Source organism: Scomber japonicus, chromosome 4 (assembly GCF_027409825.1).
Source record: "Scomber japonicus isolate fScoJap1 chromosome 4, fScoJap1.pri, whole genome shotgun sequence".
Taxonomy (NCBI): Eukaryota; Metazoa; Chordata; class Actinopteri; order Scombriformes; family Scombridae; genus Scomber; species Scomber japonicus.
In genome coordinates this window covers 20,669,155-20,695,896 of record NC_070581.1, presented here as the reverse complement: position 1 = coordinate 20,695,896, position 26,742 = coordinate 20,669,155, and the positions used below count along the sequence as shown (strand labels likewise).

The 26,742-nt window shown below is 38.0% G+C and overlaps 1 protein-coding gene across 1 annotated transcript; it reads left to right on the top strand.

The window, feature by feature from the left end:
• The first annotated feature begins 8,768 nt into the window (after positions 1-8,768).
• Positions 8,769-25,285, top strand: opn7b (opsin 7, group member b). The gene is made up of 5 exons (XM_053317883.1): positions 8,769-8,856; positions 8,952-9,114; positions 9,993-10,120; positions 24,338-24,672; positions 24,785-25,285. Exons 1-5 carry the CDS (start codon positions 8,769-8,771, stop codon positions 25,283-25,285), a joined length of 1,215 nt encoding a protein of 404 aa, XP_053173858.1.
• Positions 25,286-26,742: the final 1,457 nt, after the last annotated feature.

The following is a 26,742-nucleotide window of genomic DNA, read 5'->3' as shown; positions in this document are numbered from 1 at the left end:
GACTGACTAACTAATCAACGTCTCTACTGTATGATGTATGAGCATAGAGTGTGTTAGTGTATTTAGAGCCTGTTTACCGCTGTTTTTTTTAAATGGGAATTGAAAAAATTCTCGATTAGGTAAAGCAAAGACTCTGATTGTAGTTGAAGTGCAATTACAGCTTTGCAGAACTGAAGAGTGAAGATTATGGACAAGATTTGAGGATTACCAACAAATAGACCAGGATAGAAAAAAACTGCAGTCTTGCTTTGAAGAGAGAGCAATTACCCTAGACCCCAACAGCTTAAATAATGTGTGCTACAATAACTCCAATACCTTAGCTACAGTTTAGTAAGCATTGAAAATTAGGCTCTTACCAGTGACAATGAGGGTTTTAGATTTGTATTTAGAACCTCAGAATCGCCTTAATCCATCATGCAGTATTTGCTATAATGTTTGTGATTTGTGGAACTGTCAACATATTTTTGACACACAAACATGAAAAGAAATGTATTCTCTTCTTCCATGACAGATTTATTTGTTTCTCTTCACTGTTCTCTGTGTGCGTGTCTTTCAGCATGTAATAAGATTCAAGTTTGAAGTCTGCTATTTATCAAACACCTGTTTCCTGTTGTGACACATGGCTGCTGTGTTGGGTGGTTGGAAAATTGCCCATCAATGTAAAATGTTTTCCTCCTTCATATGCTGTGGAAATTGTATTTAAATTATCATATTTAAATGTAAACACAGGAAATAATTCATATGTACATCCCACTTCTCAAAAGAGCAAAGAGCAAATTATGGAGGGAAGCAGAGACATCATAAATGAAGACAGATAGTGATGGTTGAATGCTTCCTGTTGTTTAGCCCCAGACTCGTTAGCACACGTGTCAGAACATAAGTCTTGAATGGTGTAGCTTGAACCCTGGTACTCTGAAAACTTTTAAACTTTTTTAATCAAAAACTGTTGCTCCTTTGAGATATGTAGCGTCAGTGCAACCTGTTAGTTTTGAAAAACATATAGCTACATCAATCTGTTTGCCACAAAGAAAAATCCCCTCTTACTGTATATATCGAAATGTCTGAGCGGGCAGCAGCACGTCTTGAGATGAACAGATGGGAGAATGAAAGATGGGGGAAAGAGTGAGTGGAGTCACTTGTGATATTAAGGACAGACTTAAGAACACCAAGACAGAATGTCAATGTATGAGCATTGTGCTGGTTGAGAGGTGTTTGTCAGAGGCAAAGAGGTGAACAGATGGATGTATAAATGATGGAGGGGCAGGCTGTGTGGGGAGTGCAAGAGATGACTGCAACACATATAATTTGCATGAACTTGGATGCATATTTGGATTAAAGTGAGAGATGTCTGCTAAATGGATGGATGACAGTAAGACTGATGAATGTTGCAGAGAGGAGAGAAGGAAAATAGAATATGTCCATCCATCTGGAAATCTGATACAGCTAGACAGATATGGAGCCTGGTGTTCATGCACAACTGAACTGGGTGTTGTAAAATGTATGTTTGATGGCATGCAAGGCACAACATGCACCCCAGAGCAGAGCAGAGAGAGTTTGTATGGAGAATTTTTATTTTTTTTTAATTACAATAAAATTATGACATGTGTTATGTGGTTGCATATCAGTATAAGACTTATAATGAATGAAATGCATTTCATGGAACTATGCCAGCATTTCACAGCCCCAAAGTTTACAACATGTTATATAATCTCTATCATCTCCAATTTCCTCTGTGTCAACAGAGAGGGAACCACATTGACACCCTGCTCACATGCTCATGTCTTCAATAATTTAAGGTCCATTTTGTCTTATCATTTTCTACCTGTTCAACCTCCAAGGCAAGACTTGATTCTGCTACAGTGGTGTTCATGAAACTGTCAGACACAGTAATCCCTCCTCTTTTCTTCAGTTGAATTATAGAAGACCTGTCAATAAAATAAATGGTTTATTATCCAAGGGACCATGTGATTGTCAGGTCATCTTTCAGGATTTATCTGAGCTCTTAAAAGATTCCACAGAAATGCATATGCATAATGCATCTCATATTCATATGACCTGACCCCATAAAATGTTACTTTACTTTATTGTTCACTTCCAACTAGGGACTTTTCTGTTTTTTTCACCATAGAAAGTGTTGATATGCTTTGATTGAAGTGTACATAACTCTCTGCAACAAGACAAACTGTGTAATGATACCAGGGCGATGAAAAGAGAGTAAAGCAAAGTTTATAAGAGGAACAAGATCAAAATAGGGAGTTCGATGAATGGATACTCCTAAGGAAAATAAGAGGATGAAAGATTAAAACATGCAACTGAAAAAAGAGATATGAAAGCATTCACACTGCTCCTCCTCTCAATCCCTCGCTCACAAGGAAGCAACATGCAGAAAGTGACAGGAGGGACAGAGTTGATAAAAGCCCATAACGGAGTCTGTTTGGGGCAGTTTATACTCTACTGCATTGACAAAAAGGACATGTTATTGATGAAGTGACCCTGCCAGAAGTGATGCAGACCAAGCTTAACATTTGAATCACAGCCAAAACAGAAAATACAACTGCTGAACACACATCTACATCTTTAATGTTTTGACAGTGATGGGCTGCCCACAGTGAGGTTGCCTAAAGCGAAAAAGACCCCCATGAAGGATACATCTGTGAATAAAGTGGGGGAGACCACACATGAGTTGTAAGTAACCCCCTGTGAAGGAGCCCTCAGGAGTGATTGCTCTTGTCTCTGCCTCTGTGAAAGTAAAATATACTTCAGCATTTATTTCTGGGTTACAGATTAAAGGTTGTAAAGTGCTGAGTTGTGTTCGCAGTAGGCTAAGTGACACAAGATTGACAAAGAGGAAAATAGAAAAGGATGAGATGAAGATGGTTGGTGGGGAGAAAAGGATTTTTGGTCTTCCATATCTTCCTCATCAGTAATATCAAGGGGAAACAGGATAATCACTCATGTCCTGTTTACATAATGATGCTTATTTTTTGTAACTGGCTCCCAGTGTATTCTTTCTTTGAGTCTAGACTTGCTCTACTCGTGGAGATGCATAACTCACTGACTGCTTCTGTTCTCTTTTTTTGCTCATTTGTCTTTCTAGCAATGTGGAATTTATGTGAGTGTGTAAACGGGCCTGTAAAAAACGGACAATCAGACTTAGTTGCACCTTTAAATAGGCTTCAGACTGGCCGATTTGGAGTGTAATGTGTGTTCACCTCTCCAGAGGGCGAAATTTTAACTCATTATTCATGCACTGCTTGAATTGTGAAGCGAAGCAGCTATTAAACTCAAAATTCGTCATCATAAAGTTAATAATTATTTGTACATTGAGACGAACGTGCACATAGGCTTCCACTGTGTTCGCACGTGGCATGACACTTATCGGCCAACACCTGCCTGTACGCACGCGTAGTTATCACTCTTTATCCAGGTGTAGGTGATGCAGTTAAGGCACTGAGTGTTTGCTGCGCTGGCTTAAAATGCATGTGTGTGTGTGTTTGTGTGTGTACAGTCCACACTTCTCATTTGTCAACTCATAAGGATTTTGCTATCATGTATGGTCCAGTTGAGGACCATCAGCCCACAATTCAGTCTCTTCTATCTTTTGTCGACCAATGAAACACCTGCACTCAGGACTCAGTCAGAAATTAATTTCCCACCTCCAGCTGCTTGGCTTTATCAAAATCCAACAGTCCTGATTATATTGCACCTATCCTTGCCTGTCACACTGAGAATTGATTTTCAAGATTTAACTGATAACATTCAAAGCTTCAGGGGTTAGGTGACATTTTGGATCTGTCGGGTCTTAATGAGCTTAATGGGCTTAGAGCTTCTGGTGTGGCCCTCCTGTCTGCTTCTATAACATATTCTTTTGCAGCTCTGAACCCCCTAAGTATCTCCTGAGGCTCACATTATCAACATATTTTACTTGCTCTGATGTCTTTTATACTGTACAGTGGATCCGTGCACCCTCATATAACCTACATTGCTTTCACATTAGTAATATAGATGTGCACAAGGAATTACTTTCTAAGGAGATTTATGACAGCGTGAAGACAAGCAAACACTATTTCATAGATACGTAATTTAAAGGGGTTTTCCACTTCCTTCCTAGTTATAATTGTTTAGTCAGGCAGTAATGAAACTGCTAGCACTGTTAGCACCAGACCTGAATGCCAAGTTGGATGTAGTGCTCCTCACTCAACTAATTTGCGTTACCAAATACATATTTGGGGTAGATAAATGCTGCTTGTTTTTAATCAGCATAATGAGGACTTATATTGTATTGAAGATACCTGCAAACAGCCAACACATAATGAAAAACTAGAATAGATCTGTATTGTCATTGCAAGTATACAATGAAACTCCGTTTGAGCAGTCCAATTGCAACATATAAAATAAAATAAAATATAAAATATAAAATATATACACATAACACTAGTACACACACAAGCCCAAACACATCTTACCCATACCCATGACCACATTCATTCCAATACCCATAAAACTTTAAAATATGTGTTTTAAAATATAAATAAATATATAAATAAGGGCCAGTGAGACACAACAGTTATACATAGTTCATTATTGCACAGTCAATTATTGAGTTAATTATTTGAAAAACTGTCCACATATTTTATCAGTTTTCTCTACATCGGCTTCTCACAGCTCAAAAAATGCATTTTATGAACTCAGAGAACTTGTTTAAGGTCTGGGGTCTTGGTTTAATACTGAAAAAGTCAACACTGATGCAAAATTAGACATATTGACTTATTTAATATTGAATTAATAATGTGTTTTTAAGTATGTCAGAAGCCTTGACCCAAAAACAATGCATGTCTACACGCCTGTCTATCTTTCAAAGCCCTATATTTCTGATGCATGAGGAATTAATTAAATGTATAAGTAAATGTGAGTGTTTGTCTCTGTAATCTATATGCTCCAAAAATACTAAGGAGGAGGATGGTAAAGTAAAGGAGGTTGCTGCTTTTGGTGTGATATAAAACTGTCTGAAAGTGAAGGGGGTCTCTAGCTGGGATGTTTTAATGAAACAACACTGCACTGTAGCTCTGGAGACTTGAGGAATTAATGTATGTGTGAATATAATTACAATAATCTGTTTCCCAAATTGGAAAACACACTCTTGGTTCCTTATGTACTTTGCATTTGACAGGAGTATTCAACGTTCAGTGTGTGTGTGTGTGTGTGCAGAGTTGATGCTTTTCACTATCACTGAATTTTGACATTGTCTGTGTCTCTGATTCTTTAATAATTAATCTCCATCATTCTGCGCTCAATCCTATTTCTCTGACAGTTTCTTATAGGATTTCTCTCATCCTTCACTGTACTCAATCGTTCCAGCCTCCTCATTGTTTCCCTCACTCTTCTTGACAATGTCGCCCTCTCTTTTTCTGTTTGCACTGTATGTTTGTATCTATATGGCTGTCTCTCTGTGTGTAGACTAAGTTTGTATGACAGCGAGACTTAAATTGTCACAGATGTCCTCTACAGTGATTAGCACCCTTTCCACCATTTAGCTACAAGCTGACAGTCACTTTATGACTTTCCCTCACTCTTTATTACACGTTTTCCTCCTCTCTGACAGATGAGGGTGAGCAAGGGTTCCTCCATCTTATCCTGCTTACTTCCTCTGGTTCACTGCTCCCCTCCTTGGGGCAGCTGTGGCTCAGAAGGTAGAGAAGGTTGTCCACTAACCAGCAGGTCGGCAGTTCAGTCCCCAGCTTTGCCCTTGGGCAAGAAACTGAACCACAAATTGTGTGAGCAATTTGTGCTTGTCAGATGGATGAGCACAGAAATATTGTAGGTCACTTGGAATAGGAAGCACTGTATGTCTCCTGATGAGTAGGTTGGCGCCTTGCCATCAGTGTATGAATGTGTATGTGAGTGGATGAATGTTGGCATGTATTATGAAGTGCTTTGAATGGTCGATAAGACTAGCAAGGTTCCATATAAATTTAGTCCATTTACCAGTCCATTTGTACCTCTCTGGGCAATCATGTAAGTAATCAGAAAGGCAGGCAGATGCAGTATATCACCAGATATCAGTGAGATAGTGCCATAAGCCCAACAGATCAACCATTTGGAGAATCAAACTAAATCTGTCACTTTTCATATGTACAAACGAGTGCAACACTATGAATGCCCAAAAGTGTGTTAATCATCCATCCTCTATATAAAAGCAGGATTTGAATGTGGTTATTTGAAGAAGGAAAAAATCCAAAGCTATAAACACTTCAGACAGATGATGGTCAGACGATTAATCATACAGACTAGTTTGTTTCTAGGATACCGACATCTTGACATCAATACTGTCAATACTGTAGATAGGTAGTATGAGACAAACAATGTTATTATATACTTTGTCCTTAATTTTGTTCCTTTTAAAAATATTTTATTATTATTGTCTTGACTTGTTACATGTGAATTTGGATTACAGAGTTTTCAGCTAATGGAGCTCTTTTTAAAAAAGACATATCTTGTTTAATTTTCATACTATATTGCGGTGCTTGTTGCTGTGTGTTCATACAGAAGTACATTGTAGAAGCTGCTTGATTACATAGAAAGTCTGTGTGAGTTGAAGTTTGTTTCAACTTGAGCAAAAAAGTCACGCATTTCATTTGATTTGCAATGAGAGGGAGAAGGAGAGAGGGAAGGAAATGAAAAAAAAGAACTGGAGTCTCTGGTGATTTCTGAGTTCAGTCAGAAGCTGAGCTGAACACTAACACAGAAGCACACAAACAGATACACACAGTGCATTTGTTTCTAGCTAGCTTACAGCTAATGTACAGTTGGCATTTTAGCTGTTTGGGCTGAATAAACACAAACTTTCCAGCTGTCAAATTTCTGTCTGAACATACCGTCTTTTTTTTTTTTGTCATTAACTCTAAGTATCCTCATGATAATCACAGGAGACCATCTCATGAATGTACCATAGAAAATTCAGAGCTGGAGGGAAGAAAGTCTGCAGTATGCATTTTATGACACTTTTTTATATTTTATTTCACAGCCACATTTTTGTCCATATTATTTTAGGACACATTATGCGTATACATTTCTAATTCCTATTCTCTCTTGGTACACATATATTTTCATGAAATCAGCACACTATGTGACTTTCATGAAGTATACTGTTGTATCCATGTCACGTTTCTTTCTAATGTCTGCACTCCTAATAAATGTGAAACTTGCAGACTCATTATAACATAATCTTATAATTACTACTGGTACTTGTTTACACAGTGGATGCTTGTAAGTGTATCTTTCATCCATTTGTGTAACTTCTGCTGGTGTGACATCTAAAGCTCCCCTCAGGGCTTAATGAAGGATCTTCAAATTGTATCCTTTCTTCCTGCAGTCACCAGACTTCAACCCCACTGAATATCTGTGGGAACCTTTGTAAAGGCAAAAAGCGAAACATATTGTATATTATCACAAGACAAGGCAGTCTCTGGGACACTGTCAAAGAAGGCTGAGATGTAGATTGTCTCATTCTGAAAAAAAAGATACTTTTGGACTGTTGCCCCAAGAACAAAAGGTGATTAAGACAAACTGTGAACATGATGCATGGAAGTGGTTTATGGGAAAGTAATTAAATAGCATATATTAATGAAAAAGTGCAATACTATGTGATGTAATTTGTGTAAAAAAACATTTTAAACGAACTTGATAGATGCCTTCACTATATATACAGGCAATCACTTGCATTTGTGCACAAACTTGTCCAGGATTGTATCTGCTGAGAAGCTGTGCTACCTGCAGAGCCCACATACAGTTATAAAAAAAAAGTCTTCACAGAATAACATTAAAACAATTTCCTCACCTCTGGTTCTCTTTGAAGATAATCTCCTGAGTGTATGTTAATGCAGCTTCACTCTTAACCCCAGGTGATTTAACATGTCTTTTCCCTTTGTTAGCTCCCTTTAATATGTAAGTAGAGGTGAAGTCATTGAGTAAATAGAAAGGCTATGAATACATTTTTACTCATACACTCATAAATTCCTTTAAAAAGATTGCCTCAGCAGCTTGCCTTGGGCACAACGAACACTGTACTGTCAGGTCACACTATGTATGCAAATAACTGCCTGGTTTTCAAGATGAGAATGATTTTGAGGTGAAGGACGGAATTGAATTGGTACAAAGAAACAGGCTCCTCTCTCTGCTCTTTGATGAGACTGTGTAGGTAGCAAATTATGAAAAGCAGAGGAAGTAGAGTAGTAAATGTCCTTCATGGTTCAATATGTCACTACTTACGCAGAAAATATGTGGCAGAGCTAACCAGGGACAGAAGGAGAGTTAAACACACTTTCATAAATCATTTTGAAGGAAATACACATCACTGTGCAGTGCTGTGATACAGGTTATCATTTTCTCTAGGTGTATGTAGTACTGAGAGATATACAGGTGCACTGGTTTAAATTAGCACATACATGTACTGCAGTAGGCTTTCTGAGACTGTAAGAGTCTGGCTTGGCCTCATGTTCAAAACAGCACTAATGAGGCTGGAGGAAGTGAAGCTCTTAACTGTGGTTAAAATTACAACTTGGTTTTTGGGCATTGTAACAGTGGTTGTGGTCTATTCTACAAGTCACTTCCTGTTTTGTCCTATCTCAAGTGTCATGATTTATATTCGTAAGGAAGTCGTTTTTCGTTTGTTCCTGTAAATTACCAGAAGGCAAAAACACAATCTGAAAGATTTATTTTCCCTCATCTTTTTCCCTGTCTATGTGTGTGTTCTTCCATTTTTGTTCTAGATGGGAAATGCCTCAGAAACGTTTCTGCTCGTGTCCAGAATATCAAAAGACAATGACTTCTTCATGGGAACTCTCTATACCATTTTTGGTATGTTTTGTTTTTTCCTATGTTTATACCTTTTAAGCATATAAATGTGTATTATATTCCAATAGCCCCAGATATACTGCAACTCTGTCTTCCAGGTGTGCTGTCGGTGCTGGGGAACGGGATCCTGCTGTTCGTGGCCTATAGAAAGAAGTCCTCCTTGAAGCCAGCAGAGTTCTTTGTGGTTAACCTCGCCATCAGTGACCTGAGCATGACCATTGCCCTCTTCCCACTGGCTATCCCTTCAGCCTACGCTCACATGTGAGTGACCATTCAAGTCCTCAATATTATTTCTCATTTCATCTATTATTTTACATTCAGTGTGTCCCTGAGGGACTTGAGAAGACAAAGACAATAACAAAGGGACAAAGAAGCAAGGCTGTGGCATGCAGGTGGTCGAGTGGTTAGAGTGCATGCCATGTATGTCTTGGTCTATGGCTGTTATACCCTACCCGACCCTGGGTTCGACTCCTCGGAGGTCCTTTGCTGCATGTCACACCCTCCTCTCTCTCCCATGCTTCCTGTCTGTCTACTGCTTGATAAAGGCGTCTATGACAAAATCTTGTAGAAAAAAAGAAGAAGCAAGGCTGCAGCTCTTGAGGATACTGAGGTCTTGCCCTCATTATTTCTGGGAATTTGGGGGCTTTAACAACTTGGGCCAACCATAGCAGATTCTTTAAGGCAAATAAGCTTTTGACTCAACAGATTCTAAATTTAACTGTTTTTGGGTAAGAACAAATAATGAAATTTTAAAGGGATTCAGCATTTAGGTTGTGGTGGTGATTTAATACCCATGACTTCAGTATTTCTACAATCCTACAGGAGACAATATGTCTCCATCACACGGAAAATGTATAGACAAAAATAGCTTTCATAACAGTCATGAAATATTTCAACCCATAACACTCTCATGCATCCTCTGCTTAACCCTTGAGCATGTGCCCTCTGATCCCTTGAGCATATGCTTCTGATACTGTAGCTGTCACATGTGCAATGACTGAGTCAAAATGTATCCTTGTTCATTACAGGTGGTTATGACCCAGGGAAAGGCCAAAAGGATTTTGCAGAGAACTCTTGGCCTCACATCAGGATGTTGGTCAGTAACCAGTGCTCCCCTGTCTTTTTCTGTCTCCATTCAGGTGGCTGTTTAACAAGACGACCTGTATGGTTTATGCTTTCTGTGGCGTTTTGTTTGGCCTGTGCAGTCTGACCAACCTCACAGTGCTCTCCTGCGTCTGCTGGCTCAAGGTTTGCTGCCCAAACCATGGTAAGACAACCATCTTGTATGTTTTACTTGTGTGTTTTACTATTCCACTTACAACTATCATAAACACATAAAAACAGGCTATTGTAAAACAGGCCCAAAAGTGTTATTAATATACATTTTTTGATAGTAATAATTAGAAGGCATAATTAACCCTTACTGATCACCTTGTGAACATTTAGATCCCTAACCTGCCTGGAAGCCAAGCACCTTGAATGTGAAAATGAAAAATTTTAATGTTGTAAAGCCAGTACCTCAAGGGCTTGTTGCAAAGTAAAAATGCAATAACGGTAATTTAACGGTTTACACCTCTTTAAACTGCAGGATATGTAAATAAGAATATGTTTGCATGGCCATTTAATGGATTCAATTCCCTTATTTATGAACTCCCCTGCAGTGTTTTTTTACATTTCCAAAAATCACAAACTATCCAATTATTGTAATTGCATGATTCCCTGGCAGCATGTTTTGACTACATCCATACTGTCAGTGTTTACAAATGAATTTTAATTTGCGTCATTCATTTTACAGAATAACTGAGCAAATGAGCACTGAGCTGATAAAGCAAGTCAGTCTGTTTATTCAGCCATGAGCATACTTTACCCTTGTACATGTGTACAAACTAAAAACTGCAGACTTCAGTCAGTGGATCCCAAAGCGAGTGCTACAGCATGGGGTTCCTTAAAGATGGGAGAAGAAGGGTTCCACTGTATGTTTGTAATAGCATTTAATGATATGAAAAAATAACACATTTTCATTAGCTGCATGCATTATGTGGTATGCCCCAGATAAGACAGACATGGTGGCTGACGCTTGTGGATTGTTAGGCATTCCTGTACATGAGTTTTCCAGGTGCATAGCAGTCAGAAATAGTGACTGATATAAAGATTTGAAATATAAAAAAAAGATGAAAGAAAATAAATCTTAGTCAATATGGTGGTCATTCTCACTCTGATTGAGGACTGACAATCTGATGTATCGTGCTCACAAAGGCCAGATCCAACATGGCGACACCTTGTCACTCATAACAAACTTTTGTAAACTCCACCAAACTTCTATTGACTACAAAACATTTGATTGAGAAACACATACATACCAACTACTGCCGTAAATACTGATTAGGTGAATATCACAGTGGAAGCAATAACAGACATAAAAGCCTTCTTTAAGCAATATGGACATATAAATATGGATTCCAACACCAGCAACCCCCAACTCAACACCGGCAACCCTAATAAATGAATGAAAACAGACTCATCTACTGATAAACATGATCTGAGAACCAAAGAAAATGTGGTCAGTATTTGGCCAGCACTTCTCAAAAGTAGCAGAGCGATGAGTTATTGCAAGGAAAGTCACAACAATTGGCATAGACAGTGCATGCAATATGACAGCAGCAGTAACACTCCTGCGGCAATCTGTTACAGTGGATTTGACTGAGTGAGTCAGTGAGCAGCACGATTAATGTGATTTTTAAAATGCATTATGCTCGGCCAATATGTTAACGCTAACAGCCCTATGAATAACACAAAATTAACATTTGCTAATATCTAGTGTTATGACCTGGCTCAAGTGGCCGCAACAAAAGGGAGACACACCATGGCAATCAATCAACAAAATATATTTATTTAATCTAAAATAAAACAAATCAAAGTTATGCCAAATTAGAATAAGTCATCAAGTGTGAACATCAGTGGCATCAGTAATGTATGTGACGTGAAAAGTTTTAGAACACCCCAATTTTTCCAGTTTTTTATTGAAATTCAAGCAGTTCAAGTCTAATGAACAGCTTGAAATGGTACAAAGGTAAGTGGTGAACTGCCAGAGGTTAAAAAAGGTAAGGTTACCCAAAACTGAAGATTATATAAAAACACTTAAAAATGTAGATCAGATACAGAGAAATTGCAAAGAAAGTCAAGGTGTCAGTGAGTACAGTTTCCTTCACCATCAAAAAGCATTCAGAAACAGAGGGAAACTCTGAGAGGAAGAGGTCCGGCAGACCCAAAGCCACAACAGAGTCAGAAGACAAGTTTCTGAGAGTCAACAGCTTGCGTGATAGGCGGCTCACAGGACAACAGCTTCAAGCACAGCTTCATAGTTGTCGTAGTAAGCAAGTCTCAGTTTCAACTGTGAAGAGAAGACTTTGAGTTGCAGGTTTGACAGGTCGAGTTGCAGCAAGAAAGCCATTGCTAAGACGTCAGAATAAGAAGAAGAGGCTTGCCTGGGCCATGAAACACCACCAATGGACTACTGAAGAGAGGTTGACGTAAGGTGCGGAAATCAAAATAACTTCTGTATAACCAAAATAGCATATCTGAAAACCAAGACTAAACCAAGGTCGGGACTTGCAAGGGAGAGGGAAGGTAACCACACCCACCCACTAAACCTACAGGGGCATCACACTAGGGACATGATTACCCATCTTCTTTCAATGTCCCTTTTTCTCAAATAAATGAATCAACAAATGGAATTGCTGGAGTCTTTAATACTGTTGTAGTCCCAAACAATTGAGTGTTCAAGCACCTGTGGTAATACAAGAAACTGGCACTCTACTGAAATAAACAAACAATACTTGAATGATTATGGATTTGCTGATTGCTGCCAAATGAGAAACCCTTAATTACGACCAGCCTTTCTCTTGATTTGACTTCTTTTTGATCAGCAGTTCACCCCCCCCCCCCCCCCCCCCCCCCCCCCCCGAACAACCACAAAACCACAAATAATTCAGTCAACCTCAGAGATCAACACTGCCATCTATTTCACCATAAGCATTCAGTCATATACTGTATTAGACCTCACATAAGATGATTATTCAATACTTTAATAAATGAAGAATGAGCATCCTCTATGGAGATGAATTACTCTCTCAGTACGGGAAAATAGGAAAAATCAGTAAAGATTAAACAATTTACAAATGTTTATTCCAATAACCCACAGAACAAATAAAAAGTAACCTCAAAACCCAACTTGACCATATGACACACACACACACCTACACTCCACTGTTTTTCCTGTGTAGGAATCTCTAATTGTAACAGACATTATATGCAGGGAGAAGCAAACAGCTTTTGTAATGGTGCCATAAGCTCAATAGATATTTTCAGACACATCACTCATATTTAGTCCATTAAGACGTTTCCTATTAAAATGATTTGCAGGACTGCGTACAAGTTATATAGGTCGCTTTTGTTTTCTTTTTGTTTTTTTGCACAACTAAAATGTTCCGACTGAGAGTGCAGAACCTCCAGCTTTACTAATAAATATACATGACATTTTTAATCTTGTTTTAGCAAGAAAACGTTCTCGTTATGATGTTTTCATAATACTACGTGCTTTTACTGGGACAAGCACATCCCATAGGCTTTCAGGGACCCATTATGAAATGCATCAAGGATGTTTAGTAAGAGCAAAATTTCATTATGTGTTCACCCTGAACGAAAATAAGACTTGCTCAGTTCATTCAAACATTTGCAGAGATAAAAATACAGTCAAATAACACCTTTCTTGTTATAATGTGTATTTACTGTTATTATAACATGAAAATGCACTTTTTTAAAAATGTGAATAAAACACAATCACTATTAAGGCAAAGTATTTTTATTAAGCACATTTCAAACACAGGCAATTCAAAGTACTTTACATGAGGCAAAGACATGTATTAGAATGGCATTCAAAAACCAAGCATGAAGCACTTTTCCTCTTTGATATATAGTACATGTTGACTTATTCATGAAATATTCACTCTCAGCCAGCAGAGATAATGGTGTCAAAGTCTACAGTTGACATTCAGATGTCAAGTACACTTGAGGTAGCCATACAATCAAAATTATTTTTCAAAGCATTACATACAGTAGCAACTGTTCACACAGGTTAATATGATGTCAAGGTGAAAGAGTTTTCATTATAATCCAGTGGAGTTTAAGGCAGGCTGTTCTCAGTTTACAAATCAATCATCAGAGCTCAGTAGAAATATGTCAAGGACGACTGGCCCCGTTCACACTTGATTTAAAATGTCACGACAAAATCCAGATACTATTTAATACACTTTCATTGACACCTCAAATCCCTATGCCCAATGCTCAAAGACTGGATGCATTTACACTTGGCTTTTTGGAGATCAGATTGCTATCTAATCTGCCCAAGACACATGAAGTGTCCACTTATTTTTTAATGGATATTTACAAGGTCTTCATCAAATGCACAATGGCTGCAGTTCCTTAAAATGTCTTAAAATATCTTAAATTTGCATTTACAAATAAAATGCCATGAAAAATATCAAATAACCTTAAATTCCTATTGGGAAGGTTTTTAATATGTTTTTATTGAATGCTGTAGGTATGGTCTAAAATTCACTCCAAATGCAAAATTCCTACATTCAATCTTTGGCAAAATCAAAAGTTTTTTGTTATTCAACTTCACAGACTGTGTTCCCAAGTGACAACCATAGTTTCTGTCTGGAGCTAATTAGATAGCTAACATGCAAACCTGCTAGTGTCTGGGGGTTTTCAACCTAATTTTAACCCTTTCTCCAGTGCTTCCAAATAGCCATTTATCTCTAATCTTTCAGAGTAAGTTGGGTCAATACAACAAAGGGGATATGATGAGCACGAATATGAATGGAACAGATTGTTATTTTAATACAATTACAGATGTCTGTGGGTTTGAACATTGTTGGAAACATTTGGGATACTGTAAGCACACAACTCAACAAAATAGGTCTGGTTATTTTTAGACATTTTAAAGGTGAAAAGGTTACATATTGGACTTTATCTCAACCAGTTATTGTCTTTTTGCCTTGTTTATAATTTGGAATCGACAATATGTGCAAAATTTTCATGGAGATGAATCTGTTGTCATGCATACTCAACAAATGAGAAAACTCCATCTGCTGATGAAGACATTGTGATATGGCTTAAATCCCTGTATAGGCTAAGTGGATCTTGAGCTGGAATTATTTTATGAAGCTATATAAGTTCAATAATGGACTTTCATATTTAGAATGCAATAAGTTACTCAGGCAGTGTCATCACAATCACAATTCACTATGTATAGTAAGCTGCATATATGCTATAAATCTATATATACAGCACTATATTTACCATCTAACTTTTTATTTGAGTCCGTACCCTAAAAATTCCACAATGGATCAAAAAAAGTAGTGTCCATCCAATCTCAACTATTTTCTGCTAACAATTCCACAATGCAATGCACTGCATTTTATGACTGATGACTGATAATAAGTGAGTCTCCAAAATCTGGATTAGCTGCTCATTATCAAGTAAACTACTGAGTGTCTATTTTATAGAGTAGTGAATGAGCAAACGAGAGAGTGATTTCAGACACAGCTTCAGTAGTCAGAGTTGTTGCCTTACAGCTGGATTTGAACCACAGTGTGTGTTGGGTTTCCATGATCTTCTATATGTTGTGCATTTCTCCAACATTCCAAAGCAAGTTAGAAGATAAAATACCAGAGGGGAATGAAAAGATAATTAAATCCGCTTAACAAACAAACACAAAGCCCAGTTATTCTAGGTTAACTGTTAATAAGTATAAATAAAGATGCCTGACAATTAGCACTATGATATTATCAATGCAACATGAGACATTTACTAGCATTTCAAGAGGCCATAGCAAATGTGCCCAAAAAAAATGGTTCAAAAGACTGCAAAAAAGCATATCAAAAAATCCTAACCACTGCTGTAGCTACCATACATTATAGGAGAAACTGAAAATGCAAGGCAAGGGCAATAATAGGTCAGCTAATTAGTGACAGTGCTTTCTGTTTTATATTAATATACGGTAATGCTCTCTCTAATACTGAGATGTAGCACTCTCTCTCTCTGTGTGTCTTTCTGTAAGTCTTAGTCCCATATATTTCTAATCTGATGGCCTCTGGGAGCCATAGTTGCCAAGTTCATTATCTGACAGCACAAGGAACTATAAGGAGCTGACATATCCACCCTGACATCACAAACATCTCTGCACAGAAGTGAAATACAGTATTTCTCTAAAGTGCATCTTAAGATTGCAGCTGTGAAAAAAGTGAGGCGATTTGGTTTGCATAATACATACTGTAACTCATTATATAATGTAACTTTCTCTACATATATTATTTAAACAGGCAGCAGATATTGATTAAACAGGCAGCGGATTACACACATTCTCATACACTCATTATGGCCACATTGCAACCATAATAAAAACTGTGACATTTCATAAGGGAGTTTCACTAAGCATTAAGTCACCCATCTTTCAGTCCTTGTGCAATTCTTGCATTAGTATGACTGCCAACTCTTCAAGCAGTAAATCTCTAATGGGAATAATTCATCTTTTTGTCACTGAGCCCATTGAGGATTTATTTACATGATTGCCCATGTCTAAACCAAATCTCCTGAGCAGCACAGACAGTGGAGGTGGGCTCTGTCTCTCTTTTTTTAAATAGACTGTTACCATTCAAATGATTAAAGCTTTGATTTAATGCTTTTATCCTATTAATTATAAGCTTCTGTATCAATTTTACAGGAGGTTAATTCAATTCATAATGTTTTTTTTAATCTGAAGACTCATCAGTCACTCCTAATTTGCTCATTAAACTATCATTACTTTTTTGTCTTTCTGTATAAATGTGATAACTTGTCACAGCCACAATTCATAGTTATAAATCATAATCAATTTAGAGACGTCCCATATGCAATACTTGTGAATTGGCAGTTGTTGACAGAAACGGTATATAATTTCATTTCAATCAGAGACACTTACACTTGTGCATCTATAAATAGATGCACAATAGTATTACACAGGTTCTGTAGTCCAGGAACCTGCATCCTGGTGTGCAGAGTCCATGGATGCATTTATATTCTACACACACACACACACACACACACACACACACACACACACACACACAAATAACAGGAGTACACAGAACAGAGTAAATCCAATGCATGTTGTATCAAAACTGCACCGATGGGATGCCTAATACACAAGATAAAAGATGCCCTAACAAAGTATGATTGCTATTGTAGGAAAAGAGAAGAGGAAGGCAGATTTCGTCAGGGAAGAACTAGAAACAGTAGCACGCTGCAGAGTGCATAAGAAATGTGGTGTTGGCAGCCTAGATGAGTTATGGAACACAGCTGGAGATTGTATAGATCTGATCGACAGCAAGTATCACATAGGTCTCACTAATGAACTAATTCAGGCTTCATTTGTGAACATCCAACTTCACATGGGCTTTGAAAAAATTGGTTCACCAGTTAGCAGCATCCGAATCAAATTAGAAGTCTATCCCAGACTCCAGTTGGTTTAACGATTGCTGCTAATAGGCACAGTATAATTGAAGTCAAGGCTGTGTTTTTAAAAAGCTCCCCTTGTCTTTTCTCCAGAGGAGGACAGTCTATAATACAGAGCCTCAAACCCCAGAGACAGCAAGCCTCCCAAATAAAACTGTTTGAAATGCAAATGTGCACAAATAATTATTCCTTCATGACTAGGGTTGCCAACCCTTGAAAAACGGAATCGTCCTGTATTCAGAAACAAAATTACGTGTCCCGTATTGAGCTGAAAAGGGACGCACTTTGTCCCGTATTTCCGTGAGAATCAAAGTAGTCTGTAAAATGTCAATGGAATAAATGAATGACAGGGCATTTTATATTAAAATTTACAGTAATCTTTTTGCCAGCCCTCTCCTGCTCTGTGACCAATGAGCTGACAGCACACTCACACACGAGAATGACAATGCAGAATCCGGCTCTTCTCATTGGTCGAGGTACTGTTGCTTGCAAGAAGATACTGGAAGACTAAGGTCCTGATTTACTAAACGTCTGCGTGTATAAGGTGTAGTGTACTGTGGAGAGGAGGAGAATATTTTTTAATGGTTTTACTAACAGAATTGAGTTCATCACAAATACCCTCCCATATGTCGGTTTTTATGGTAATATTTGTTTTTGTTATAACTCAATATATTAGTTAACCTCTTCCACTAGAACCTGATCACATTTTATTTTGCGCTTGCAGCTTTCTGCTCATCCAAACTCTCAATAAAGACACGCTAAACCCTCATTTAAATACTGTTTTCTCCACCCTGTTGCACCTGTTTTCATTTACGCAGTTATACTTAGTAGATCACCCGCAAAACGCACGCAAGTGACACGTGCAATCTATTGCACTGCGCACGCAATTTACCACCCACTATTTGGGATCTTAGTAAATCAGGCCCTAAATGTACACTATCACAGGAATTTTCTGCTTTCCCATGTTTTTTGTTATATTATATACTGTTTTCAGTTAAGCAGGACAGTTCTGTTAAAGAAAGAGATTTATTTTATTCTGTTAAGTTAAGCAGGACAGATTTCTGTTAAGATTTGTTATTTTGCACTAAAAAATAAATTGTTGAATAATAATTTGTTTTCCATGTATTTGTATCACTCAAAAACCTGCATCGAATTAATTTCAGGTTCGAATCAAATAATTTAAAAAACACGAACACAAAAAGGAGGGGTGAACGCAATCCCTGCCAACTAGGTGTCCCTTATTTATTTTGCCAACTGTTATTTTTCAGAGTTGGCAACCCTATTCATGACACCATAAGGAACCTTGTACAATTGTATGCTGCTTACCAACACTGTTTAGCCATGCTGTCTTGTTTCTAAACTAGCTTATGCACTCAAGCAGACAGCTGCGCAATCAAATATACCGGAAACCAAACCTACTGTAGACAATAATTGCAGACCTGCAGCACCAGCAGTTTCAGACCAACTTGTGACACGAAAGCTAACACCGTGAGCAGGAGGTTAGACCTGATACAGTCATTCTGATGTACGCCATCTACAGCCAAGGGAAAATAACAACCTCTGTCATTTTGACACTTGTGCCTCCTACAGCCAGTAAGCTGGAGTTTTGTTATCTGTAGTCTGTCATTTAGACAGTCCTCTGAGCAGTCTAGATAGGGGAGGAAGGGTCTGTTATTTGTCCAATGGAAACAAGAACAGTAAGAAAATGAAACAAAAAAGAAGCAACCAATGCCACTGCCTGCAAAGAGTTTAAATTGCAGCTGCTATTACTTTGTTTGACTTCAGAACAGGACATCAAAATGTTTACACCCACGTATAAATGCATAAATTGCTGCTGCTACCACTTTCTTTATATAAATGGAGCTTATGGCACTTTTCCACTATACAGTTCTAGCACTACTCAGCTTGACTCGACTCGGTTTTCTTTGCGTTTCCATTAGGGAAACAGCAGCCGTGCTATGACGACCCCACGCACATTGAGTAGGTACTATAGTAATGGAAAAGGTTGTTCCTGGTACCAAACCGAGTCGAGTTGAGCTGAATCGAGCTGAATACTGTCAGGTGAATAAGAGGACTGACAATGACCACATATTTTCCCTCTGCCGAGTTGGTTTGTGGGCAAGTTACAAGCCACTTCAATGGATGTGCTTTGCAAAAAGTGTGACAAAAGAGATATGTAGTGTAGGAATTGTTTATACAGTAACAACAAAAATGTCAGAAGATTTGGTTTCTGAGGGACAGAGAGCAAAACTATGATAACATTTATGGGCTGATAACACAAGGTCCCTTGTGTGGAGTAAATATGGAGAGATAATCCCATTAAATTTAAAATGGTCTTCTCTGTATCAGTTGTCAAAGGACAATAATCTGTGGTTTATTTGGATTGGATGTGTGTTTGTGAATTTTATGGCTCACTAAAATCAGAATAAAAACTTTACTACTTTACTTTTTTCAAATGAGAAACACTGACTATGAAAGAAATATATACAACTGAGATTATTATTATTCTACACACATGTTCACATACACTAACATGCACATTTGGCCAGACTGGCTATCACAACAAAGAACAGAGACTCAGATAACAACGTAAACAGAAGGATTATGTCATTCAATGCTCAGGTATCTATTACCCAACTATATCTTTACATAGCAAATCGTTTTTTGCTGACATCCAGAGAGGCTGGATTTAATTTATTGAACATTTCAAGAGTCTTTAAAGAGGATTTGTCCATTTGGTTTAGTCTAAATATCACAGCCACAAAATGAGAAGAGAAAAACAAGATCTGCAGAGATTTTAGATGTTTAATTCTGATTTCAGACTGACTTCCTTGCTAATCAGTCTTGAATTTTAGATTTAAATTTAATGAGTAGGGAACAGGTATGTCTGTAAAAGTAAAAATGCTACTCATGTTAATACTAAACACATGCATGTTTTAATTGCATTCTTATAAAACTTCTTCATAGATTATATCAGGCTGGCCTCGTTACTATAGGTCATGTTACTGGATAAATGTCATATTCTTGCAATTCTTGCCCTGAGCAAGGCATTATAGAAAATGCTCAGTGCAACTGACAGACTGAACACATACAATAGTAGCAGAAGAGATGGATCATTTGGAAGATGTGTAAGTGTGATGCAGAGGCCTTATTTCTCTCTTTCCTTTTATTAGTGTTTCACCGTAGCTGCAGCACCATCCTTATGTGGGTTTTACTATTCTGAATGGACCCCTGCTGACAGACAAAATAGTTCCCACTCCTTGTTCTCACAGGAGAGCATGGATTTAGTGCTTTCTATTTTGTTTAATCTATATCCACCAATGACTGCTGATGAATTTGTGAACATTGGATTGAAGTCAATCAAACTAAAGACTCGAGGTGGATGAGTCAGACACGTCCTCTCCCCCTTGGTTAGAGGGGTCTAATGAAAGAAGGGAAATGGGATGTGAATAGCAGAGAATAAGGAGGGGAACTGGGGAATAGCTTTACAGTTAAAAAGAACTGACTTACAGATAACTGACAACTGAATCAATGAGGGGTTTCTGTGTTGATGTTAGGTGGTATTGGCTGTGAGAATTTCGTTTTACCCCTTGTTTCGGTTCGTTTGCGTCAGTCAGAATGCAACAATCGCACTCAGGTCTGCACCAAATTAACCGGTCTGAGACCACAAAAATAGGTGGTCTCGATCCGCACCAACTGCTGAACTCTGGTGCGGTTGAAACAAATAGGTAAAAACTATCTAGTTGTAATGAATTATGGCTCAATTGTGTATTGAAATATATATTTCATGTCATATAATTTATATTTCATTTATATTTCTTCCTGAAGTGACATGCAGTGTGTCTTCGGCGGCTCCAGTACATCATCAGATTATTTTCCAGTCGCAGCCGCACCTTGTTTTCTAACTGTAATATTTGCCAAAAATTAGCAGAGGTAGGAAGTAACAAAGTATGTATTTCATACTTCAGTAATTGTACTAAGTAGATTTTCCAGGTATCTGCACTTTACTAGACTATTTATTTTTTGACCACTTTTTATTTTTACTCCCTACATTTGAGCCTGTTTTGACAATGTAAGGAGTAGAAAGTACATATATTTCTGTCTGTACTTTCTACTCCTTACATTGTCAAAACAGGCTTGTTACTTGTTTCAACCTCTATGAAAAAAAAAGAAGAAATGACATGCAAATAAGCGATAGAAAACTGATCTTTTTTTTTTCCTACCATATGAACACATACTGAGCACTGTGCAGTTTACAGAGGTCCATTATAACAGGTTATGCTCAGCTCTTACATCGCAATTAACAGGTCAACGCTGATAGCCCTTATATTTATACTATATATTTTTTCTGTGCAGGTTGTTAACAAATTATGAAAATGAAGGAGATAAACACCAAACCTATGAGGAGTAGTCATTACATATTTTGATTCATTTAGAAATATGCGTGTGTGAAACCGAATCATACAAAAGTCAATACAAAGTCGCTACATTGGAACAATTTATTGCCTGCTGCGGACCAAACAATCAAAGGTCTAAAAACGCCCTAAGCTTAGATCTCAATCACAATGTATGAGAAAATACTGCAGTGTATGATATATTGCAGTGAGTATGGTGTCAGCATTTCCATTTAATTCTGATTCATGGACTGACTGGTTTCTTGTTCTACATTAGGACACAAATATATCATAGTATATAATCCCAGAATGGATAAACCACATACCGGCTCTAGAGAGGGTCTTTCATGGTTTGTACGGTTTTTTGAGTGTTGTGGTGACCATAGGTTCTCCACACTTGGGAGGAGGGAAGGGGGGCATATTCAATTGGTTATAATCTGCACACTCACCATTAAATCCCACTAAATCCTGCACACTGGTCCTTTACAGGATGGGTTCCAAATTTTGCTCTGACAATAGTCAGGTGTAGTCGTTGATGAAAATAAAAGAGGCTTTGCTTACTGTGATCATTCCTCCTACTAATACTGGCAATTACAATATTTATCTCAATTGCACTTACAGTGTAAGTGATGGGAGACACAATTCACAGTTCTCACTTTGTTCAATAGTATCCTTAAAAGTTTATTGAAAGCTAATATGTTGCTTCAGTCTGCAATAAGTCAAGTGGATATCTTCCAAAGTTATCTTCTTTTTATAATAAAGCCTCTGTTCCCTCAGGCAGGGTTTCCCCGTTTAACTACAGTGGAATTAAATTAAAGAGTATGGTTTAAACATGCTGTGTGAGAAGTTCCTATAACTTTGTTATGATTTGGCGATATATAAATACAAACTGATTGATTGACTGACCGATTGCACAGGAGGAGGACTGTGGATTTTGTCTGGCATCACTTACATTGGAAGCGTATTACGACAGGATCTTCATGGCCGGTATGAACCAGAGAAATTATGTCAGCAATGTTCAATGGTAATTTGGACATTGTTTTGTTTTAGGATGGACATGAAAAATTGTGAACCTATTTTTTTATTGGTATCAGGGGAGAAAACGCTAGATTGCTGCAACCCTTTTATACTGTGTGAAAACATGGTTGAGGCTTTTGTTAGAAATTGAGCTCAGCTCTGCGTGTAAAAAGAGCTCAGGTTGAATCCTTCATGTGCCATTCACATAGCTAGAGAGTTTGATCAGTGAAGGGATGCTTCACATCAGATAAAAGCCATCTGTAATGGCTAACCAGCCCTTTCCTTAGCACCACACTGTTTAGTGTCTGCCACAAGGCTTAATCAGCAACCCCCACCCTCAGTTTGAACTGTAAGGGGGGCTGACAACCAGCTGAAGAGGCTTTGTGGTGCCACAGATAAGGCTCCCTGTGTTCTCCTCCACAGTGAAGAAGCAATCGTCTAAATAAATTACAGCTGACGGTTAGAAGGCTAATTCAGTGTTTCCTGTAGATCCCCGTATTCATGCTGTGGCATATGAGTAATGAGAAGTGAGTGATCCACCACTAATTATGCCACTATAAGAAGAAATGCCTCATAAAGCTTACATACATTTAATAGGTTCTGATACCAATAATACCAAAATCTATCACAAAAATCTACTTCAGATTTTTTGTTTATATATCACAATGTCATTGAATAGGGTATTGAGAAGAGTCAGTCAGTCATTTATGGATTAATACATTTTTCACTATTAGCATTTTACTTAATCTGATTTTGAATCTTAGTACAACTTCAGCACTCAATGAACTAGCAAGTCAATCACATTGCAAGACATGGCTGGTTTCCCACACTGATAGGACTCTAGAGTGGCAAGTTTTGTGAAACGCAAATCGAAAGGCAAGATTGTGCACAGGCATAAACAAATGTGGCAAACAATTTGGTGACTTTGCTTCCTAACACGGGCCTTTGTGCACTGTGCTAAGACTGTGAAGAGTACAGAAAAATTGGTGGCTTCCACAGCTGTGTAGCTTCTGAAGTGTTTTTTCTCACGTTCCTTGGCCTCTAAGCAAACATGCTGTGCAGCTACTCTCCTTACACACAGAATATTTATTTTTGGGTCCCTGGCTTTATGAAGATTGCTAATTTCACATGTGCATTCCTGTGGGCCATGTGCTCGCTTATCCTAACATGCCTGAGGTCAAAATATGCTCACTAAATCTTTACTATCCTAAATACTATCACATGATATTGTTTCCAGGGTATATCTAATTTCCCCATTTAAATCCATCTATCCACATTAACGGAAATTCCTTTTAAGTTTTTCTTTTATAGGATAATATTTCTTTACTATTTCTTTAATATTTCTCTCTTCACCTCACTCATGGCCTGTTTTCAGCATCAGGTAACCAGACTCAATATGCTTTAGCATATTGTTGCTATGCTTTTGTGTCTATATCCTTCCTCTATGTCCTCATCCATCAGTAATCACTTTCCCAACTCTCCTTCCTCTATCTCTGCCCTATTACCCTTCTCCTTAGGTAACAAATTTTCATACTGCCATGCCTGTCTGCTGGTTGCTGGGGTCTGGTGCTACGCTGGAGTGTTTGCTGTAGGTCCCCTGTCGGGGTGGGGAGAATATGGGGCCGAGCCTTACGGCACAGCATGCTGCATCAACTGGCATGCACCCAGCCAAAATTCTGCAGCTATGAGCTACATCATCTGCCTCTTCTTCTTCTGCTATATTGTGCCATGCACTGTCATATTCCTGTCCTACACGTTCATCCTGCTGACCGTCCGGGGCTCTCGCCAGGCTGTGCAGCAGCACATGTCCCCGCAGAACAAGATCACCAATGCACATGCACTTATTATTAAGGTAAATGGATTAACTCAGTTTACAAGATTACTTATACTGTATATTATTTACTATTTACTATACAAATCTATGTTTACATGACAAATGTTTTTTTCATGTTGCTTCTTTTTAGCTTTCCGTGGCAGTTTGCATCGGTTTCCTGACAGCATGGAGTCCATATGCTATTGTGTCCATGTGGGCAGCGTTCGGTAACCCACGAACTGTTCCACCTATGGCTTTTGCTCTGGCAGCTATGTTTGCCAAGTCGTCCACCCTTTACAACCCTATTGTCTATCTGGTCTTCAAGCCCAACTTCCGCAAGTTCCTCTGTCGGGATGTTGCCCAGTGCAGAAGTACAATTTGTGGGTGTCTGTGTCAGCACAGCTCCACACAGAAGGGAACTTGCAGGCAATCTCACCTCAAAGAAGACTGCAACTCCACAAGACTGTCGAATGGGCTACCGGAGAATCATGGTACCTGCAGACACTGCCCATGCCCTGAAGCAGCCACTGGCACCAGAGGAAACGTTACAGACTACAGCCCCCAGCAGACTGCCAGGATACTGAAAGGATCACAACATAGTGAAGTGGCTGTCAGTCAGCTCTCCAATGAGATGCAGAGCGACTTCCTCTAAACTTAAACTCAGCCAGACAGTGTGAACGTGAGTAAATTGAGTGGAAAAGACAAAAAGACAAGATGGAAGATTGAAAGACATTCATTGCAAGTCAGGGAAAAGGGAAAACGTAATTAAAAAACTGAAGTTAAAGGTTGATGAAGGAAAAAAGTTAGAACTGTGAACGTCAATGTTTAAAAACTAAGAACTTGCTTCATGCCTCAAATATGTGATACTGCCAAAATACCACGAAGTCAAAAGCCAATACAGGACAATAAGTGAGTCACACAACCAACATGCAAACACAGATGTGCACATTGATATTTCATCAGATTAAATCAACATGCATCAATAACTATCTGATCACTTTGATTATTTATAACATTAAGCAAGTAAGACTCCGAATCCATGGAGTAATGATGTAAATCAAGCTGGATTCAGAGGGATAACATTATTACAGGTGTAAAAATGAACATGGACATCCTACATTTTACCCAAGGGGTGCTGAATTGATGCCTTTGGATAGAGGAGTCGCCAATGTCAATTTTAGTTATGTAGTAAAAGGAGAAGATTTGTCATCAATCTAGAGTAATCAATCTACATTCACATCACTTAACCTCTATTCTCTCTCATTTTCACAGTATTTTGAGACTTCAAGACACTACTGTACAAGATAGGATCTGTCAGTCCAAAACATACCCTTTCTAAAAAACATCATATGAAATAAGCTACAAATTTTAAAATGTACCAAACATGTATTGCAATGGGACAGATAATATGTAAATGTCAGCATTTTTGACAAATAAGTGCTTTGCTTTTCTGGCATGAAATACAAACACAAATTCATACAATAATCAGAGTGATTAAAGAATTATCTTAAAAGGTCATCCTATTTTTTTCCAATGGGAAACAAATACTCAGAACAAGATTGTATTTAAATGGTTGTTTTTGTCTATGATTTACAATCAGTAAGTATTCATATAACAGAGAGCTGGCTCTCATAAACATGGACAAGGATTATGAGCTAATGAGGGCACTCACAAATTATTTTATTTCCAGGAGGCTGATCAGAAGCAGTCAGGTAACTGTTTCATCCTTTTTAACAAAATTGAGCCCTGCATCAGTGGGAAGTTGGAAGATAATTTTGGTTGTTTTGTATATATATATATATATATATATATATATATATATATATATATATATATATATATATATATATATATATAAAACCTGGGTTATTTTCATAGTTCTTGTAATGGTTTCTGTTGGTTATGATAACTCACCAAAGTCACTGCTTAGATCTGGAAACACTGCGACAAATTACTACAACAAAGCCAGACTGGCCAAGAAATAACCATCAAGCAGATTATTAACAAGTCAACATTCAGCCAGATTATTTTAAACCACTTTATTTTAAACCCAGTGTGTATCAATAATGTCAATAATAATCCTTAATTGCACAGAAAGTTCAAAGTTGC